Source organism: Pristiophorus japonicus, chromosome 14 (assembly GCF_044704955.1).
Source record: "Pristiophorus japonicus isolate sPriJap1 chromosome 14, sPriJap1.hap1, whole genome shotgun sequence".
Taxonomy (NCBI): domain Eukaryota; kingdom Metazoa; phylum Chordata; class Chondrichthyes; family Pristiophoridae; genus Pristiophorus; species Pristiophorus japonicus.
This window is the reverse complement of record NC_091990.1, coordinates 118,157,656-118,176,714: the sequence shown is the minus strand read 5'-3', so window position 1 is coordinate 118,176,714 and position 19,059 is coordinate 118,157,656. Positions and strand designations below refer to the sequence as shown.

The 19,059-nt window shown below is 43.6% G+C and overlaps 1 protein-coding gene across 1 annotated transcript in view; it reads right to left on the bottom strand.

Moving 5' to 3' along the window:
• Nucleotides 1-19,059, bottom strand: part of eif3m (eukaryotic translation initiation factor 3, subunit M) — a 55,651-nt gene that overhangs the window by 2,489 nt on the left and 34,103 nt on the right. The window contains exons 8-9 of the mRNA XM_070899546.1: nucleotides 16,005-16,086; nucleotides 2,330-2,473 (exon numbers count right to left, since the gene is read on the bottom strand). Of these exons, the coding sequence (XP_070755647.1) occupies nucleotides 2,330-2,473; nucleotides 16,005-16,086 (226 nt within the window). The remainder of the gene's footprint in view (nucleotides 1-2,329; nucleotides 2,474-16,004; nucleotides 16,087-19,059) is intronic.

Here is a 19,059-nt window from a genome sequence, read left to right as displayed (position 1 = left end):
CTAGACTAAAATGGTGCATCTGCAATATACAGACTGAAATGCTTTGTTCTTTCTTATAACATGTTGGCTATTAACTGCCAAGTCAATTGCCATCAATTTAACAATGACAAGAATTTTTTGACATTTGGTTAGTTCTTGTCTAACTGCAATTAGCTGATTTATTAGGGCATTACAATTCTTAACCAGAATTGGGAATCCTCAAGAATCTGCAGGTTTTAAAGAAAAACTATCACATTACCATTATCATTTTTCTTTGCAAATATCTAATTTTTGATGCTAGCAAGTAAAATCAGAGATGAAATAAAATATTGCAGTATTGTCTAATAAGAAATATAAGTGCCGTTCTAGTTTCGTGTCAATCGTGGCTCAGTGGGTAGCACACTTGCCAGAGTCAGAAGGCTGTGGATTCAAGTCCCACTCCAGGCACTGGAGCACAAAAATCTAGGCCGTGCCTCCAGTGCAGTACTGAGGGAGTGCTGCACAGTTGGAGGTGCCATCTTTCCAATGAGACGTTAATCTGAGGCCCCGTCTGCTCTCTCAGGTGGGCATAAAAGATCCAAAAATTTCAAAGAACAGGGGAGTTATCCCAGGTGTCCTGGTCAATATTTATTCCTCAACATCACGAACAAATTAGCTGGTCATTATCACATCACTGTTTGTGAATCTTGCTGTACCCAAATTGGCTCCTGTGGTTCCGACATTACAATTCTGACTACACTTCAAAAAGTACTTGTAAAGCGCTTTGGGACATCCGGTGGTCATGAATGGCGCTATATAACTGCAAGTCTTTCTTTACTTCCAGAATGCCTCTGCAGCCCTCAAAGACTTTAAAAAGATACTTCTATTATTTCTGTGCAGTCACCTTCTCACCTAAACACAATCAGAATAGTCTAGCCGAGAAACATCTGAGGACAAACATCAAAGCTGTTTCAGGAGTGATCTGTGACGTAAGCTTGATCGGCCTCGGAAGTACCTATTCCTTTTCAGTTTACCCTCCCAAAAAGCCCAGGAGGGACAGGCAAACTCACCTCCCAGGGATAGTCTCAAAAATTGCGGCCCCTCCGGATGCGTACGAAGTGCGCATGCACCCGGCGAGGCCTCGCAAAAGCCGGTTCTCTACGTCCGATTTGCATGCACCGAGAACTGGCTTTTCCGCGCAGGAAGGACATCCACAGGGCAGAGATTGGGCTATTTGCTCAACCAATGTCCTTCAAACCCTTTTAGCTTACTTTTACCAGCATAAAAGTTTTAAAACATAGGAAAATGTAATTTAATGATCCTGTGGAATTCACTGCCGCAGAGAGTTGTTGATGCCAGTTCACTGGATATATTCAAGAGGGAGTTAGATATGGCCCTTATGGTTAAGGGGATCAAGGGGTATGGAGAGAAAGCAAGAAAGGAGTACTGAAGAAATGATCAGCCATGATCTTATTGAATGGCGGTGCAAGCTCAAAGGGCTGAATGGCCTACTCCTGCACCTATTTTCTATGTTTCTATTTGTATATTAAAAATCCTGACCATTAAGGTAAGTTTATTTTTAACCTTATTAAAACACATTCAAAAAAACATTCTAAAACATTTAATTACATTCAATTTTAAATATGAGATTTTTTTAAATTTATTATGCTGTGTTTCTTGTTTTAGGGAGTTAATCTCATTAATAGTAATGGGAGCTCGTACAAATGGAGTTCCCATTATTATCAATGAGAATACTAGATAGTGATTGGTGGTCCAGGCCCAAGTGATCATAGGATATGATTACATATCTGGAGGACATTTCCCCGTACGCTGTGCAGCGAATGAAGGCTTCCAACCGGAATTATCCGTTCCTCTGGGACAAGATATTTTCGTAGATTTTTTCTAGGTCGGAGGCGTTCGTCCTGAGGAAGCCTCCGACCGCAATTTTCCGACCGCAATTTCCCCCCCCCATTATGTATCCATTAGAGAATCAAAATGAGAAAAGGCCAGGCAGGGAATTACTTTGTTTGAAAAAGTCTATGTTTAATTTTCTCTACCTTGAATGAGAAAGTTCCATATTTCCATCAGCAAGCAGCTCACTGAGGTATCAGGACTAGAAATATACCAATATCCAGCTCGCCTCCTCACTTGCTGACGCGAATGCCAGAGAAAGGGCAACAAAACTCTGGATGCAGAGAAGGGGGTTGGGGCTAGCAGTACACTACATTCAAAACATGTATTATTACAGCTTTAGTCACTGTAAAGTTTTTAAATCAGTAAATTTGTAGTCTCTTCCCCCGCACCCCCCAAATAGATTATGGAAGCGATTTTTTATTAGTAAATTCTACTATGAATTGTTCAGTTTGCTTACCATCGATAACAAATGCTTCAACATCATCTTCAGTAATCTGAAGTTCCTGTTGGAGAGTGTCGAAGGAAATCTCCTTGTTTTCTACCGCCATACCCATCAAGGTTAAGAGCCTCATCTTCGCTGTGTTCTGTTCATGAGAGAGTCCTGCCATCAACGAAACTAGTTAGGCTGCAGTTTTCAGCACATTGTCATTACAATATTTGGGGGCTTATTTTTCGTGTGCATGGTGTACGAGGTTGGTGCCCTGCAGCAAAACAGTTTCTGCTGAACCATTATAACATCAAAGTTCCAAATCTTTCAAAGTCTTTTGTTATTTTGTAGTGTTAGCTGTGGCTCAGTGAGTAGCACTCTTGCCAGAGTCATAAGGTTATGGGTTCAAGTCTCACTCCAGGAATTTCTAGCACAAAATAAAATCTAAGCCGACACTCCAGTGCAGTGCTGAAGGAGCACTGTCGGAGATGGCATCTTTTGAATGAGACGTTAAACCGAGGCCCCGTCTGCTCTCTCAAGCGGACGCAAAAGATCCCATGACACTATTTCGAAGAGCAGGGGAGTTATACACGGTGTCCTGGCTGATATTTATCCCTCAATCAGCACAACAACAAAAAATTATCTGGTCATCATATTGCTGTTTGTGGGAGCTTGCTTGTGTGCAAATTAGCTGCTGCGTTTCCTACATTACATTGGTTGTAAAGCGCTTGGAGACGTCCGGAGGTCGTGAAAGGTGCTATACAAATCCAAGTCTTTTTTTTTTACTTGCTTTGACTTAAAAACAACAGTAATAATGCAAACACTGGGGTAAGCAGATTAAAACTAAACAAAAAGGGATTTATTGACCCACATTGCACATGGAATGTGCTGTTTGCACAAAATGAATTAAAGTCAGGAATGATTTTGGACTAAGTCCATAAAATGGATTAATTAAGGAGCAATATCTAAACTTTTTCTTCATTAGTACAGAAAGCAAACCTTGTTCATAAGTCTTGAACAGTGTTACAACCAGTGTTCAAATTTTAATTAACATTTGCCTCATCAAACAATGCATTAATGGCAACAGAACATAATTCATTCGAATGAGGTACACTAGGGCAAAACTATAGCTAATGTGACTTAATGGAAAATTACAGGAAAAAAAAATCAATTAACGCACACCACCCCTAATTAACAAATGCAAATGAGATACTGATGAACTTTAAGCACTGTTGGTGATGAGACGAGGTTTATTGAAAGGGTACATATGTTAGGGCAAAGCAGTTGACAAAAGACTGTTACTTTTGGCCTATCTTGTCAACATTAATAAAGGCAAATTATGACGTTCAAGAATCATGCCGCCTGTTGGAGATACCCTGTAAAACTTCAGCCCGTACTTCCAATGCTGTCGTGATCCATAAATATTCGACAGCACTTTCATTTTGTATAAAGAGTAAACATTGTGAAATGCTAATGAATTCCGAACCGTAAATCTCCAATTCCAGCTTCTGTTTGTACACAATCTCAGCAGAAGAATACAGGCGGCTTTTCAGAAAGACGGGCCCTTCTGTCAAGACTCACACGGGTATGTTAAATTAGCGAGCAAAATGGCAGAGTTCCCTGGCAATCTCGCTCACACGTCCAGTAGACATGTGAAGCGCCGAGCAGTCTGCAAAGTTCGCAGTGGAATACCCAGTCATTCATGTATGTAACCTTCATGCAACTCCTGTACACTGTACTTATACCCTAGAAATGCACACCCTGACCACAAGGGGTGAACTTGTGGGAGATACTCCTCACCTGGGTTTCCAGGTATAAAAGGGGAAGTCCCAACCAGGGTCAGCACTCCTTGGTCCCGGGAATAAAGGTTAAGGTCACGTAGTGACTGTGTCTGCAGTACATGCCTCGTGTGAGTTTGTATTACGGTGCAGGGACACCACATTTGGCAACGAGAAACGGGAATCACCGAATCACGAGGATGGCCACCGGTAGCACAGGGGAACTGTGTGGGCGAGGACTGGGATGACTTAGTGGAAAGACTCCAGCAGCGCTTTGTCGCGAAGGACTGGCTGGGAACGACAGCGGCTGACAAGCGGAGGGCGCATCTACTGACCAGCTGCAGACCACAGAAGTATGCGCTGATGAAAGACTGCTTGCACCCCAAAAGCCAGCGGACAAGTCCTTTGAAGAGCTCAGCCAGCTGATCAGAGAGCATCTCAAGCCGGCGAGTAGCGTACACATGACCGGGCACTGGTTCTACACACATTGGCGTCGGGAGGGACAATACATTTCGGACTTCGTTGCGGACCTGCGGCACTTGGCCAGTCTCTAAGTTCAGGGAGATGTTAAGGGACTTTTTCCATTGAGGGCATTAATCATGCCGGGATTTTCAGGAAGCTCATAGAGGCCAAGGACTTGACTTTAGTAGAAGGGCGGCTTTGATAGCTCAGACCCTTCATGGCAGGGGAAGAGAAGACCAAGCTAATTTACGCGTGCAGCCCTGGTCCCAATGTGGCGATGGACCAGGGAGTTAACATTGTGAACGGGGCTAGGGACCCCGCAGGCAGGCAAGGGCATTTCAAAACCGCCCAGGCAGCAACAGACTCTAGGGTGGGCCCGCAACAGGGACAATGGAAAGGAGATCGGCAATTCATGCCATCATGAGGAACAATGCGTCCCGCGATGGGACCATTAACACCCACCAGCAGAGTGCTTAGAAACAACCAAATGGGCAATCAGAGAGGAATGCCTGGTAACAGTCCCTTTGTTAACAATCTGAGCTCATGCTGGAGTAGACATACTGCGAAAAGCTGCAGGTTCCAGCAATATGCCTGTAGGATTTGTAACGTCAGTGGACACTTGGCCAGGATGTGCAAAAAGACTGTGGCGAGGCTAATCTGCGAGACAGAGGAACCAGACGAGGGGTCTGCAATGCAGGATGATGCCTGGGAAAAAGCCATGGATGCTGAAATTCAGCGGGTTCACGTGGCTGACGTCCACAGCTCATACACTAAAACGCCACCCATGATGATTAAAGTTTTATTGAATGGCATCGCATGGAGCTGGATACAGGAGCTAGCCAGTCACTTATGAGCGCCCAACAATGAGAGACTATGGCCACACAGAGCTAGCAGGCCCAAACTGGAACGCATTGACACGCAGCTACGGACGTACACCAAAGAGATCATCCCAGTGCTAGGCAGTGCAAACTTGGTGGCAACATATAATGAATCACAGAACCGGCTGCCACTCTGGATCGTCCCGGGAAATGGCCCCGCGCTCTCGGGGAGGAGTTGGCTAGCCGAGATGAATTGGAAATGGGGAGGGGGGGGGGGGAGGATGTGCACGCCATTTCATCTGGAGCAAAGTTCATGCTCACAGGTCCTGCAAAAATTCGGGTCACTGTTTCAATCCGGTGTCGGAACGTTAAGGACACTAAAGTAGTGATACGCATCACTCCGGACGCCAGACCAGTGCACCACAAAGCCGTATGTGATGCGTGAGAAAATTGAAAGTGAATTGGACAGGCTGCTCAGAGAGGGCATAATTTCGGCCGTTGAATTCAGCGACTGGGCAAGTCCCATCATTCCTGTCCTTAAAGCAGATGGCTCGGTCAGGATTTGTGACGACTACAAAGCCACCATCAGCCGAGTGTCACTGCAAGACCAATACCCTCTCCCGAGAGCGGAGGACCTTTTTGCCACGCTGGCAGGTGGCAAGCTGTTCACGAAGCTGGACCTCACTTCGGCCTACATGACTCAGGAACTGGCTGAAGAATCCAAGCTTCTGACCACCATCACGAAGCACAAGGGATTATTTATCTACAACAGGTATCCGTTTGGCATTTGTTCGGTGGCAGCTATCTTTCAGCGGAACATGGAAAGCTTGCTCAAATCCATTCCTGGAACAATCATATTCCAAGACGTCATCCTTATAACGGGTCGAGACACCGAGGAACACCTCCACAACCTGGAGGAGGTGCTACGCCGACTGGACCGGGTAGGCTTGCGGCTGAAAAAGGCCAAGTGTGTGTTTTTGGCCCCAGAGGTCGAGATTTTGGGCAGGAGGGTTGCCGCAGACGGGATCCGACCCACTGAATCAAAAATGGAGGCGATCCACCGGGCGCCCAGGCCCGGCAACATGTCGGAGTTGCGATCATTCCTGGGACTTTTGAACTATTTCGGGAACTTTCTGCCGAACTTAAGCACATTGTTGGAGCCGTTACACATGCTCCTGCGTAAAGGTTGTGAATGACTTTGGGGGGGAGACGGGCTTTCAATAAGTCGAGGAACCTGCTGTGTTCTAACAAACCGTTGACTGTTTTTAAAACTGTAAAAAACTGGTTTTAACGTGCGATGCATCGTCCTACGGGGTTGGCTGTGTGTTGCAGCAGGGTCATGACGGCCGACTCCAACCTATGGCTTATGTCTCCAGGTCACTCTCCCAGGCAGAGCGTGGATACGGCATGGTCGAAAAGGAAGCACTCGCTTGTGTTTACAGTGTGAAAAAGATGCACCAGTACCTTTTCGGTAGACGGTTCGAGCTAGAGACGGACCACAAGCCGTTAATATCCCTGTTGTCCGACAGCAAGGCTGTCAATGCCAATGTGTCAGCTCGCATACAGCGATGGGCTCTCATGCTGGCTGCGTATGACTACACCATACGGCACCGGCCAGGCACCGAAAATTGCGCTGACGCACTCAGCAGGCTCCCACTGGCCACCACCGAGGGGGCAGCGGAGCAAAGCGCTGAGATGGTCATGGCCGTTGAGGCTTTTGACACCGTAGGCTCCCCCATCACAGCCCGCCAGATCACACTCTGGACCAACAGAGATCCCCTCCTATCCATGATAAAGAAATGTGTCCTGACTGGGGACTGGGTAATCTTCATGTAACTGTAACCTTCATGCAACTCCTGTACACTGTACTTATACCCTAGAAATGTACACCCTGACCACAAGGGGTGAACTTGTGAGAGACACCCCTCACATGGGTTTCCAGGTATAAAAGGGGAGGTCCCACCCAGGGCCAGCACTCCTTGGTCCTGGGAATAAAGGTTAAGGTCACAGAGTGACTGTGTCTGCAGTACATGCCTCGTGTGAGTTTGTAGTACTATGCAGGGACACCACACAGTCAACACTCATTAAAGAAACGGAAACCGGCACACTTATTTTTAGATGCGTGTCGCAATTAGTTGCCAGAGTATCTCAGCTGGAGACAGGAGTCTCACTTACCACATTGAATAAATGAAATTACTGCTCACAAACAGTGGCCCAGAAAGAGAAGACAAGTTAGATTTACCTAAAGCGATGTTAGAAGAGCGAAAGATGATGAGTTGGAAGGACTAAACTCAGCTGCCCCTTGATTTCATGCCTAGTTGTTTTGTGAAAACTGATGCCTGTATACTAGATGTTTGCAGGAAACTGGAGGATTTAAAAAAAAAAGAAAGCAATGAAGCTTTCTATTATTCCATAAAAGCAGCTGCCCAAAATAGTGTCAGGTGGAGATACTTGTCTCATCCTTGTATACATCATACTGGTCTTTCCCACAGTAGACCACTGCCTAGTAACCGCTGTGTAGACCTGGCGATATTACATGATAATGTAGAAGTTCAAGGGTGCATCATGTGATGGTATCTGCCTTCACCTTTACTGGCACTTAGCAGTTTTTCAGCTGTTTCACATCATCTCCATTGTGCTCAGTTTAAACAATATAAAAACATTTTTTTATAAAGGGATGCTTGCCAGTAGAAGGCTGTAGTTCATACATGTGGTTTTGCTGACAACTACAATTGAAGTTTGCTTTGTTTTTTTTTAATAAATTCGTAGCCAATCGTTTCCAATTCTTTGTCAAGTCACAAACGCCAGAGGTCACCCTGCACCAGTCAAGGATCACTCTTGATATCAGAACTACTCAGCTGAATGACAACCCAGTAATAATCGCAGTGTAGACCTCCCAACTTTAATAGAATAGTACAGCACAGAAGGAGGCCATTCGGCCGATCAAGTCTGCACCGGCTCTTTCGAAGAGCAATCCAGTGAGTCCCACTCTCCCCGCTCTTTCCCCATATCCCTGCAATTTTTTCTCCTTCAAGTATTTATCCAGTTCCCTTTTGAATGCTACTGTATCTATCACCCTAATAGGCAGTGCATTCCAAATCCTAACCACTCATTGCATTAAAAAGGTGTTCCTCGAGTCATCTCTGGTTCTTTTGCCAATCACCTTAAATCTGTGCCCTCATCATCTATTTTGATTAAAAAAAAGATCTACCTTGATGCTATAAATAGTCCTTCAATTACGTACACTTTAAAAAAAGATGAATAATCCGTTAGCTTCTGTACTCTGCTTCCTATTAAAATAAACGAGCCTTTTAGCTGAATGCTTGCATTCCTTTACCTCACCCCCTCCCAAAAATTTTATTTTCTAAGTACATAAGCCAATACAAACAATTGTATATAAAATGGCTATCATAGCACAAATCACGTGGACACATACAGCCCAGTCCAAAAGAGCGAGACAGACCAAATGTTAGCAGCCCAGCAGCAGGAGAGGGGTACGGTAGAAAGACAAACGGTAAGAAATAAACGGGGACCCTGTGCAATGGGGCCCAGAGGAATTATGCCAAGAAAGTGCAAGAAAGGGTTGGTTCGCTGACCGATAGATCTACTCAAATACTCCACCTGTAGACCAGAGGTTTAATGGTGTACGGTGGGGGGATAAGGCGAGACAAAATTGCCTGAAAGGAAACATAGAAATAAGCAGGCAGGAAGAGCCAAGTTCTAGGTTTCTGTATATAACTAATCCTCGTGGCTTTATAGCTTACATTGTTACTGCCACTGTAAGAAGAACAGGTTATTACACAGAATTAACAGCACAGAAACAGACCATTCGGCCTAACTGGTCTACGCCACTATTTATGCTCCACACGCGCTTCCTCCCATCCCTCTCCTTTCTCCCTCTTAAATGCATCTATGCTATTCACCAACTACTCCATGTGGTAGTAAGTCACAAGGAACGGTAGCATAGTGGTAATGTTACTGGACTAGCAATCCTGAGGCATGGATTAATGATCTGGAGACAAGAGTTCAAATCCTACCATGGCAGCTGTGGAATTTAAATTCAGAATAAAGGCCAGTATCAGTAATGGTGACTGTGAAACTGCCAGGTTGTCGTAAAAACCCAATTAGTTCACTAATGTCCTTTAGAGAAGGAAATCTGCCGCCCTAACCCGGTCTGGCCTATATGTGACTCCAGACCCATAGCAATGTGGTTGACTCTGAAATGGCCCAGCAAGCCACTCAAGGGCGATTAGGGATGGGTAATAAATGCAAGCCTTGCCAGCAATGCCCTCATCCTGCGAACAATTTATTAAAAAAAATAATAGTTCCACATTCTGACCACTCTCTGGGTAAAGAAGTTTTTGGTTATGTCTGACTCTATTGAGGCAGAGTCAGTTTGAAAAGATTGAATTTCACAAAAGTTAAACACAGCATTTTTTTATATTAAAAAACAAGCCTAATTTACAAAACAAGTTTAAAAGTTAAAGTTTTTAAACCATTTACTCAGCTTATGCAGCATGCATAGTCATTTTTTATTAAAATTTTGAAGCATGTAGTAAGTTGAATTAAACAATTGAAATGTCACATGGTGGAAACTTAGTGCCAAATAAACTCAAATCGGGTAACTTGAATTAAGCAACTTTTGAGTTAAGAGTAGGTGTGTATTCACAACTAATCATGTCACATGTCTAAAATGCATCAAAAGCCCAGGTAGGGGAGCAAACATCTCCACCTCTCAAACTATCCAAGCTGAACGTCAATTTCAACCACTTGTGCCTCACACCACAAATACAGTAACTAGATCAGAAGTGTTCCTAATATTCTCAAAATGTTCTCACCAAACGGAGCTTACTGGCCAGACTAATTTCCAAGCACAAGCTATATTGAAGAGCCATCAGTTGCACATTATTTCAAGTCCGAAAAGCATTTCATTTTCTGCCAAACAGATTTACTTATTACTGTCAAAATCCTAATGCAGCAATAAAGTATTCTGCATCACTAAGCAATTTCTGCATTTGTTAAAGCCGGCCATCCAGAGACAAGTGCAATATGAAAATCACATTTTAATAACAAATAATACATTAGAAATCATTGCACCTTTTAAACAGTCAATTACACAGCACTGTGGGAGTGCTGAAGTGTTAATTACCACTCCCCCCTGCAGTGTGTAAATAAGTAGAGTGCTGACACCAACACTCCCCGCCTTAAGCGGTGAAGCAGATTATCGAGTTCATGGAGTAGAGGGTGATGGAACCGGAACAGCTTTCTGCAGCAATTCATTGTGTGCATCTTTTTGACATTCCCTCAACTCAATTGCAGTTATGTACATTTAATCAGGCCTCTCTGAATTCCTCACTCAAGTACAGCTCTTGGTGATAAGTGGACATGAACCCTTTCTCTACATAAAGGGAAACTTCACAGAGTCAGCACATTAAAGGCAGTCACTGGCGCTTTTAAAGGTTAGAAGGTTAATGCGAAGCACTGTTTCCCCCAACCTGCTGCATAATGAGAATCTCCAGGTCAAGGGAAGTTGGTCGGTACAATTCCAGCTCACAAACAAAATGACCCACTAACACAAACTGACCCAATGATCAATGGATCTCTGTACCGGAAGGCTATCCCAGTTTCAAAACATGCAGCTATTTTTCATGCAAAAACATTATTGAAGAATTCTAGTGATGCTTTAAAATGGAATTAGAAAAATGCAACTTAAACCAAGAAGACGGCTGAGATTATAGCAAATAAACAGATCAATTTAAACATCTTGTGCAGAAATTCACCGTGCAAAACACTCACATCCTGCAAAGTCCAACCATCAACTTAACTAACATTTTAAAGTACAATGTATTTGAAGGTATTACTTAGAATGTATATTAGCATTTGTTCCGCTAATCATTAATTTAAAGGTAAGGCTCAGTGTTTACATTATACAAAGTATACGGTGATTGGAGGCGAGGACTTTGTATGTCATTGTCTGTGTTCTTATAGTAAATTAACGACTTTATATAACAAATTCCCAAAGAGTTTCAAAGCTTTGTCCTATTATAAAAATGCAATAAATAAAATTAATAAAATCCAGAGACAATTTCTCCCACATACCGCCACCCGTCGCGCCCCCCCACCCCCAGAGGCGTCTCACGTACCCCTCCATAGTTTGGGAACCCCTGTATTAAAGCATTGTAAATTAAAGCTCCCTTCCTGCAAAGCCATCGGCATTTGTGGATATAAACAATTAAAGAAACATTATGCAATGTCCCATACACAGTTAAGAATATATTGTTTAAGTACAAGATACAGATAAAGTTTAAGTTATTAGGCCAAAAATTGCGTTGGAGACTTTCGCGGGCAGATGCCTCCGACCAACTTTTATTTTTACCGAAAGTACCTGGTGGTCCCGGAGGAACGTAGACTTGCGTTCCTAGGCCTAAGCTGGGCAGACCAGCGCAGAGGCTCATGTATTCCAGGAGCGTAAGCGCATCCTGGGATCACGTGGGCCTGGACCATCAATCACAATACAGTATTCTCATTCACAGTAATGGGAGCTTCGAGCTCCCATTACAAATCACTGAGAATACCCCTAAAATAAAATAAAACAAACATAAATTTTTTTTTAAAACACTCCACTTTAAAAATTTTAAAATTGCATTAAATTAAATGTTTGAGAAAAATTTATTTTTTTTGAAATTTAAAAAAAAGTTAATACTGTTAAAATAAACTTACCTTAATGGACATGGTTTTTAAATATAAAAATAAGTAACATTTATTTTTCTATCTTTTAAAGCTCTTACGCTGGTAAAAGCATACCTTACACCTGCTTTTACCAGGCATAAGAGTTTGAAGGACATTCACTAGACAGGAGTTGGGAAAATAGCCCAAATCTCCGTCCATGAAGGCCCTTCTCCCGGGGATGCGTGCGATCGGTCAAAAGAAATTGACAGATTGGAAGCGTGGGTTCAGGCACATCCACTTCACGCGCCTCAACCCAGAATTTGCGGGGTCTCTTCAGGAGCGTGTGCACATCATAGGCACCCTGAGAGGCCGCAATTTCAGGGCCACAAGATACAGATATAGTTGAAGGTTTTCTCTTTCTTTCTCTTTTCCCGTTTCCAGGCTCACGTGTGGACTTGGTGCTCGTTTAACCAATACAATGGTGCGTTCCAGATACAGATCATCATCGTCATTTTCATAGTCAGTCCCTCGAGTCAAGGATGACTTGCTTCCACGCCAAAAAGTTAACAGGTGTTTCAATGAAGGACCTAATATTCCAGGTCCCAAACTAAATCTTGAAGGGTGGAAGATGCCTGTGCGTGGATTTTATTAATGTGTGGTGGCCGTTGCACACCAGTCACCACATGGGCTTGACAGAGCTAGGTCTTGGTCCAGTAGCAAGGGTTATCCAAGACAAATGGAGACCAGCTCTGCTGCGTGGACCTAGTACGCACACATATCGCAGTGTGGGTTGACCCGAGCTGCCCCTGGGCCCTCGCCTCTTCTGGCCCCGAACTCACGCCTCTCCTTGGCCCCGATCACATCCCTCTACAATCTCTCGCCGCTCCTTCGCCCGACCTCGCCGCTCCTGCAGTACCTGCCCACGCTCCAATCACCGATCTGGATCTTGATGACGTCCAATCCAGTCACCCTCTTCGCTGCGAAGCGAAGATACAGGTCAACCATGATATTTAATGGCGGAAGAGGCTCGAGGGACCGAATGGCCTCCTCCTGTTCCTGCTTCTTGTCGGGCACCAGGTAAAAGTTTTTTTCATTGCCAAAATGACCCTTAAAGGCCATGTGCTGTACAATGTAAAATTTCTACTTCCCATATCTTGTGGCATCTGCAAAGCTGGTGACTTGCTCTCTGAATTTAACTTCTCTCCATCTAAAAACAATCTATACAGTGAATTGCCTGCAGATGACATGGCCAAAAACAATTTGAATCTTCTGCACAGGGAACCACAATGACATAAAACCACTGTTTGCATCATGTCACAACATGCACCCGGCCCCTTCCACCACCCCCGGCCCCTTCCACCAGCCCCACACCAAACTTAGAAGATCCAATAAAAGTTCAAAGTTTAGAACATAATAGGAGTAGGAATAGGCCATTTGGCCCTTCGAGCCTGCTCCGCCATTCAATAAGATCTACCTCAACTCCACTTTCCCGCCCAATCCTCATATCCCTCGATTCCCTTAGTGTCCAAAAATCTATTGCTCTGTCTTGAATATACTCAACGACTGAGCAGCCACGTTTGGGGTAGAGAATGCCAAAAATTCACCAGCCTCCAAGTGAAGAAATTTCTCATCCCAGTCCTAACTGGCCAACCCCTTATCCTGAGACTGTGACCCCTGATTCTAGACTATCCAGTTTAGTAGTCCTTCCTCCCTCCAACTTATTTTCATCTTTGTTTTACCTATTCCAAAGGGCTCCTGCTGATTTCAAGTCAACTGCTGCAAAGTACTCAACTCCTCTACTCATTGAAATTCAGAAGAATGAGGTGTCATCTTATCGAAACTTATAAGATTATGAGGGGGCTTGACAAGGTGGATGTAGAGAGGATGTTTCCACTGATGGGGGAGACTAGAACTAGAGGGCATGATCTTAGAATAAGTTGCCACCCATTTAAAACAGATGGAGAAATTTCTTCTCTCAGGAGGGTTGTAAATCTGTGGAATTTGCTGCCTCAGAGAGCTGTGGAAGCTGGGACATTGAATAAATTTAAGACAGAAATAGACAGTTTCTTAAACAATAAGGGGATAAGGGGTTATGGGGAGCGGGCGGGAAGTGGAGCCGAGTCCATGATCAGATCAGCCATGATCTTATTGAATGGCGGAGTAGGCTCGAGGAGCCGTTTGGCCTACTCCTGTTCCTATTTCTTATGTTTTTATGTTCCTTCTCTTTTAAGTGAACTCCCTTGCCATTTGCGCTGAATTCTCTCCCCTACCAAAACAGCGCTGAGATCAGAGACTCAGTGTACAAGGAATTGCTAAGCAAACTCAGGTCCCCCTGCTTCACAAGAGCATACCAACATTTTGGTGAACAAATCTTATCGAACACTCAAGAGCATGCAACAGCATGAGAACTGTGGTAAATCAGCACAAAGACCTAGTCTTCAACCTACAGAAAAGTACTTTTATTTGTAAGTGGCTATTGTCAAATAGCAGGATTTGGGGTTGGCTTTAACTAGTTCATTGGGGTATAAAGAAAATGAAAATGGCCATTTCAAAAGGATTTAACCCATACATAGTCAAATTTATTTAGTAAATTTGAGTGACTAAGGCAGTAGGCCAGTGTTTTACATAGGATATACGGCACAGAAACAGGCCATTCGACCCAACCAGTCGACGCTGGCATTTATGCTCCACTCGAGCCTCCTCCAGTCTTTCCTCATCTGACTCTAGCAGCATAACCATCTATTCCCTTCTCCCTCATATGCTCGACTAACCTCCCCTTAAATGCATCCATACTATTCGCTTCAACCATTCCCTTTGTGAGCATATACTTTACTTTAAATGAAGTTTTTAAGAACTTAATGCCCAAAGTATATTTATAGACTCATGTTGCAAGCTTGCACCTTCCAGACAACACGCCTTAGATTCCAGCTAAAAGGTAAACAGGAGACTGGGGGGGCAGGAGGGGGGGGGGGGGTATGTGAGCAGCCTCCCTCAGTGCTGATCCATGACCAGCCGCTGGATATACTGAAGCACAATCTGGGTGATTCTCCCACATTGGAAGCTGCACTAAGTGGCCCTGCTGAGACGCAACAAATCTCTGACTCGGTGAACCAGACAAAGAACATGACGGAAGCCTAGTATTCAAAACTGGTGTAGTCCTTCAGACACCCATTAAAAGTGCCTTCATTTCTGAGGTGGTCAGTTACTGTTTATAACCATGCACCGGGTAAAGGTTCTTTGAGAACTTGAAGTCAGTTTTAACAATTTTTTGGGTATCAGTAAAAGTGACCATGAAGCTGTTGGATTGTTACGAAAACCCAACTGGTTCACCGAATATCCTTTAGAAAGAAAGACTTGCATTTCCAACCTCCGGATGTCTCAAACCGATTTTCAACCAATTAGGTACTTTTGAAGTGCAGTCATTATTGTAGGAAACCTGACGTCCTTACCTGGTCTGGCCCTATATGTGACTCCAGTTCTACATCAACGTGGTTGACTCTTAACTGCCCTCTGAAGTGATCTAAGCAAGCCACCCAGTAGTATCAAAAAGGCGGTTCACCGCCACTTTCACGGGTCAATTAAGGATGGGCAATAAATGCCAGCCTTGCCAGCGATGCACACATCCTAAGAATAAATATATATATATATATTTTTTTTTAAGTATTTGTTGAAAAGGCAACCAATGCTTGGTGACAGGAAGCAAATATTAAACTTAGTTTTTTTTATGCTAGAAAACTTTGAATATATTCTTCAGACAAGCAATTATTTGAGAAAAACAATCCGTCTCCCGAAACCATCCAGTCATGAGGGAAGAAAATAAAATATAAGAATGATGTAGTCGGAGAGAAAACAAATTCTTGTTATTACATAGCACATCCAGACAAGAAACAACAGGTCCATGCCAGTGTTTATGCTTCACATGAGCCTCCTCCCATCCCATCGAATCCCAGCAGCACAAGTAAAGAAATGAAATCTCACCTAGTGAATCGATGAAATCCTTGTTGTTCTGGTAGAATTTGACGTAGGCTGCCAATTTTCCGCTAACAAAAATGGTCAAGAGCTATTGAAAGAACACAGATGCGTCAGGTTAATGCAAGTTCCAATGTGGAGTAACAGAATCCAAAACGCCAGATGCACAATTAAAATGCATATATTTATACGGACTGAAAAATGTTGTGCCAAATACTCAGAACAGAAGCCAACTTGGGCGCAAACACAGCGAGCCTTTGGCCAGCTGCCCAAATACTCTGATTTCACTGAGGAAGCTGTAGCTAGTTAATCAGAAACATTTCTCAAGCGGCTTCCATAAACAGTTTATTATTCAACAGTCAAGGACCAAAATACAAAAACCATATCAATTATCAAAAGTTACTAATTCACCAGGAGGTCTCGACTTGTTGGGGAAAAAAAACGTTTTTAATAACTGCTCACAAAAGTAAACCATTTTGTGAAATGGTAAGCAATTATAATAAAAACTCATTAAGGGAGAAGGAAAAACGAGTACATTTTGGCCTAGAAACGAGCATCCGGCAGTGATACTGAGCGGGTGGTATCGGATCGGCCGTCTGTTATACCTGGGTTAGTAACACCCGATTCAGTCATTTCCTCCTCCTTCCCATGCAGCCCCACCAGTCTACATCCCTGACTGCACCAAGATCTACTCCTGCTCATATTTCTTATTAGGAATGTCCATGGCATGGAGAATACATTACGTTTTAGTTACACGAGTGAAGTATCTCCCTTAGTCGACTGAAAAGGTACAAGAATCCACAAGCGTCCAGCGCTAAAGCAGATAGTCTTTGGGCTCAGTGTTTCTCTTTGGGCGCAAGATTAGTCCCTGCTCCGACATGCACTGATTGATGATGGAACTACTTGGCCCAGAGCGGAATGTGGGGAACAGTCGTGCCACTCCTGTCCCCTTCAATTTCTGGCAACACTGCTGCTACTGGCATTAGCACTGGCTAGTTACAGCAGAATTGCCCTCGGAATTTCCCTGCCTATCCTAGTCTATGGTATGGCACAAAGGCAGTGTGGATTACGAAACATAACACAAATAATCAATGCAAATGGAAGAGAAAAATTGGCGATTCTTTCACAGCAGAAAGTGCAACAAAGGCACAAATCTGACATGAACACATCAGTTACATGGTTTTAAATGTTGCACCCAACAACAAAAGATCCAAATATGTGTATGTGATTTTCGCCTCGGACTTTGAACATTTTGGATTCAAAGCACATTTTGATACCAACACTCTTGGCTGTATTTGGTAATAAAAGATTCAAGTTAGCATTCCAAAATGCCACTTGAGCGTCAAGAAGGTGATTTGCACAGCCACTGCTTTACAGGACTGAGCAAGTCCACAGTGGTCCACTGACATTGCACAGCATTGTGACCAGTTAGATAACTTCTAAAGCAATGGGTTGGAGTAATTGTATTGGAGCATCAAGGTGCTCATCATACATAACCCATAGCCTAATCACAAGTGTTCAGGGAGATTTAGGTATCCTCGTACAGGAAACACAGTTAGCATGCAGATACAGCAAGCAATTGGGAAGGCAAATGGCATGGCCTTTATCGCAAGAGGGTTGGAGAACAAGAGTAAGGAAGTCTTGCTACAATTGTACAGGACTTTGGCGAGACCAAACCTGGAGTACTGTGCAGAGTTTTGGTCTCCTTATCTGAGGATGGATATACTTGCCTGAGAGGCGGTGCAATGAAAGCTCACTAGATTGATTCCTGGGATGAGAGGGCTGTCTAATGATGAGAGATTATGTAGAATGGACCTATACGCTCTGGAGTTTAGAAGAATGAGAGGTAATCTCATTGAAACATACAAGATTCTGAAGGGAATTAACAGGGTAGATGCTGAGAGGTTGTTTCCCCTGGCTGGAATGCCTAGAACTATGGGTTAGTCTCAGGATAAGGGGTCATTTAAGACTGAGATGAGAAGGAATTTCTGCACTCAGAGGGTTGTGAAGCTTTTGAGTTCTGTACCAAAAGGTTCAGTCATTGAGTCTATTCAAAGTTGAAAGGGGTGAATTTTGGACTCTCGGGGAATGAAGGGATATGAAGATAGGGCAGGAAAGTAAAGTGGAGCTGAAATATCAGCCATTATCTTATTGAATGGCGGAGCAGGCTCGAGGGGTCGAATGGCCTACTCCTGCTCCTAATTCTTATATAAGTGCATGACCAGTAACGCTACATCAGGTTATTTCCAGCCTGATCTGAAATAGGCTCCAACAATCAATGCAAGAGTCGTGACAAGAATCCCACAGCTCGGATTGCGTGCCAAATAAAAAGACATCAAAACTTTGCTTAGATTAGATTCTCTTCCACGTAACTATGACAGTTTCTGCTGCCCTAATGGCAATGATTATTTCGAGCTATGGAAAAATAAATTTAACACACTGCATTTAAAAAAAAATCATCAGCATGAGAATTGAATGATTACCCAACAATACTGCTCACTTCAATGCTCGGTGGGTTATAACTAAAAGATCAAAGGAACCTTTGGGATCCATCCAGTAGCAGCAATTGTATTTGACAGAGCATTGTGCAAAGTGTTATTGAAGAGCTTACTAAGCTCCAACACAACACTAGCAATTCTAGGGACACTCCATTAATTTTAATCAATGTACCGGTTTGATTACCACTCACTCTCGCACATTCCCGATTTTAATCGCTCCACCATTAGCGGCTGTGCTTTCAGCTACCTTGGCCCCAAGCTTTGGAATTCTCTCCTCAAACCTCTCTCTCTCCTCCTTTAAGATGCTGCTCAAACCTATCTCTTTAACCAAGCTTTTAATCATCTATCCTAATATCTTATGTGGCTCAGTGTCAAAAGTGTTTTTATTATTGCTCTGGTTAAATGCCTTGGGATGTTTTGTTACATTAAATGTGTTATATAAATGTAGGACGCAGCAGCTGCCGCCAATGAGCCAGAAGGGACTGCGCGTAGTCGGTTCATCGTGGGAGTGGGTTCAGTAAAAAAAAAAATTCAATGCAGAGAGTGATCGGAAAAATGCCAGGAGA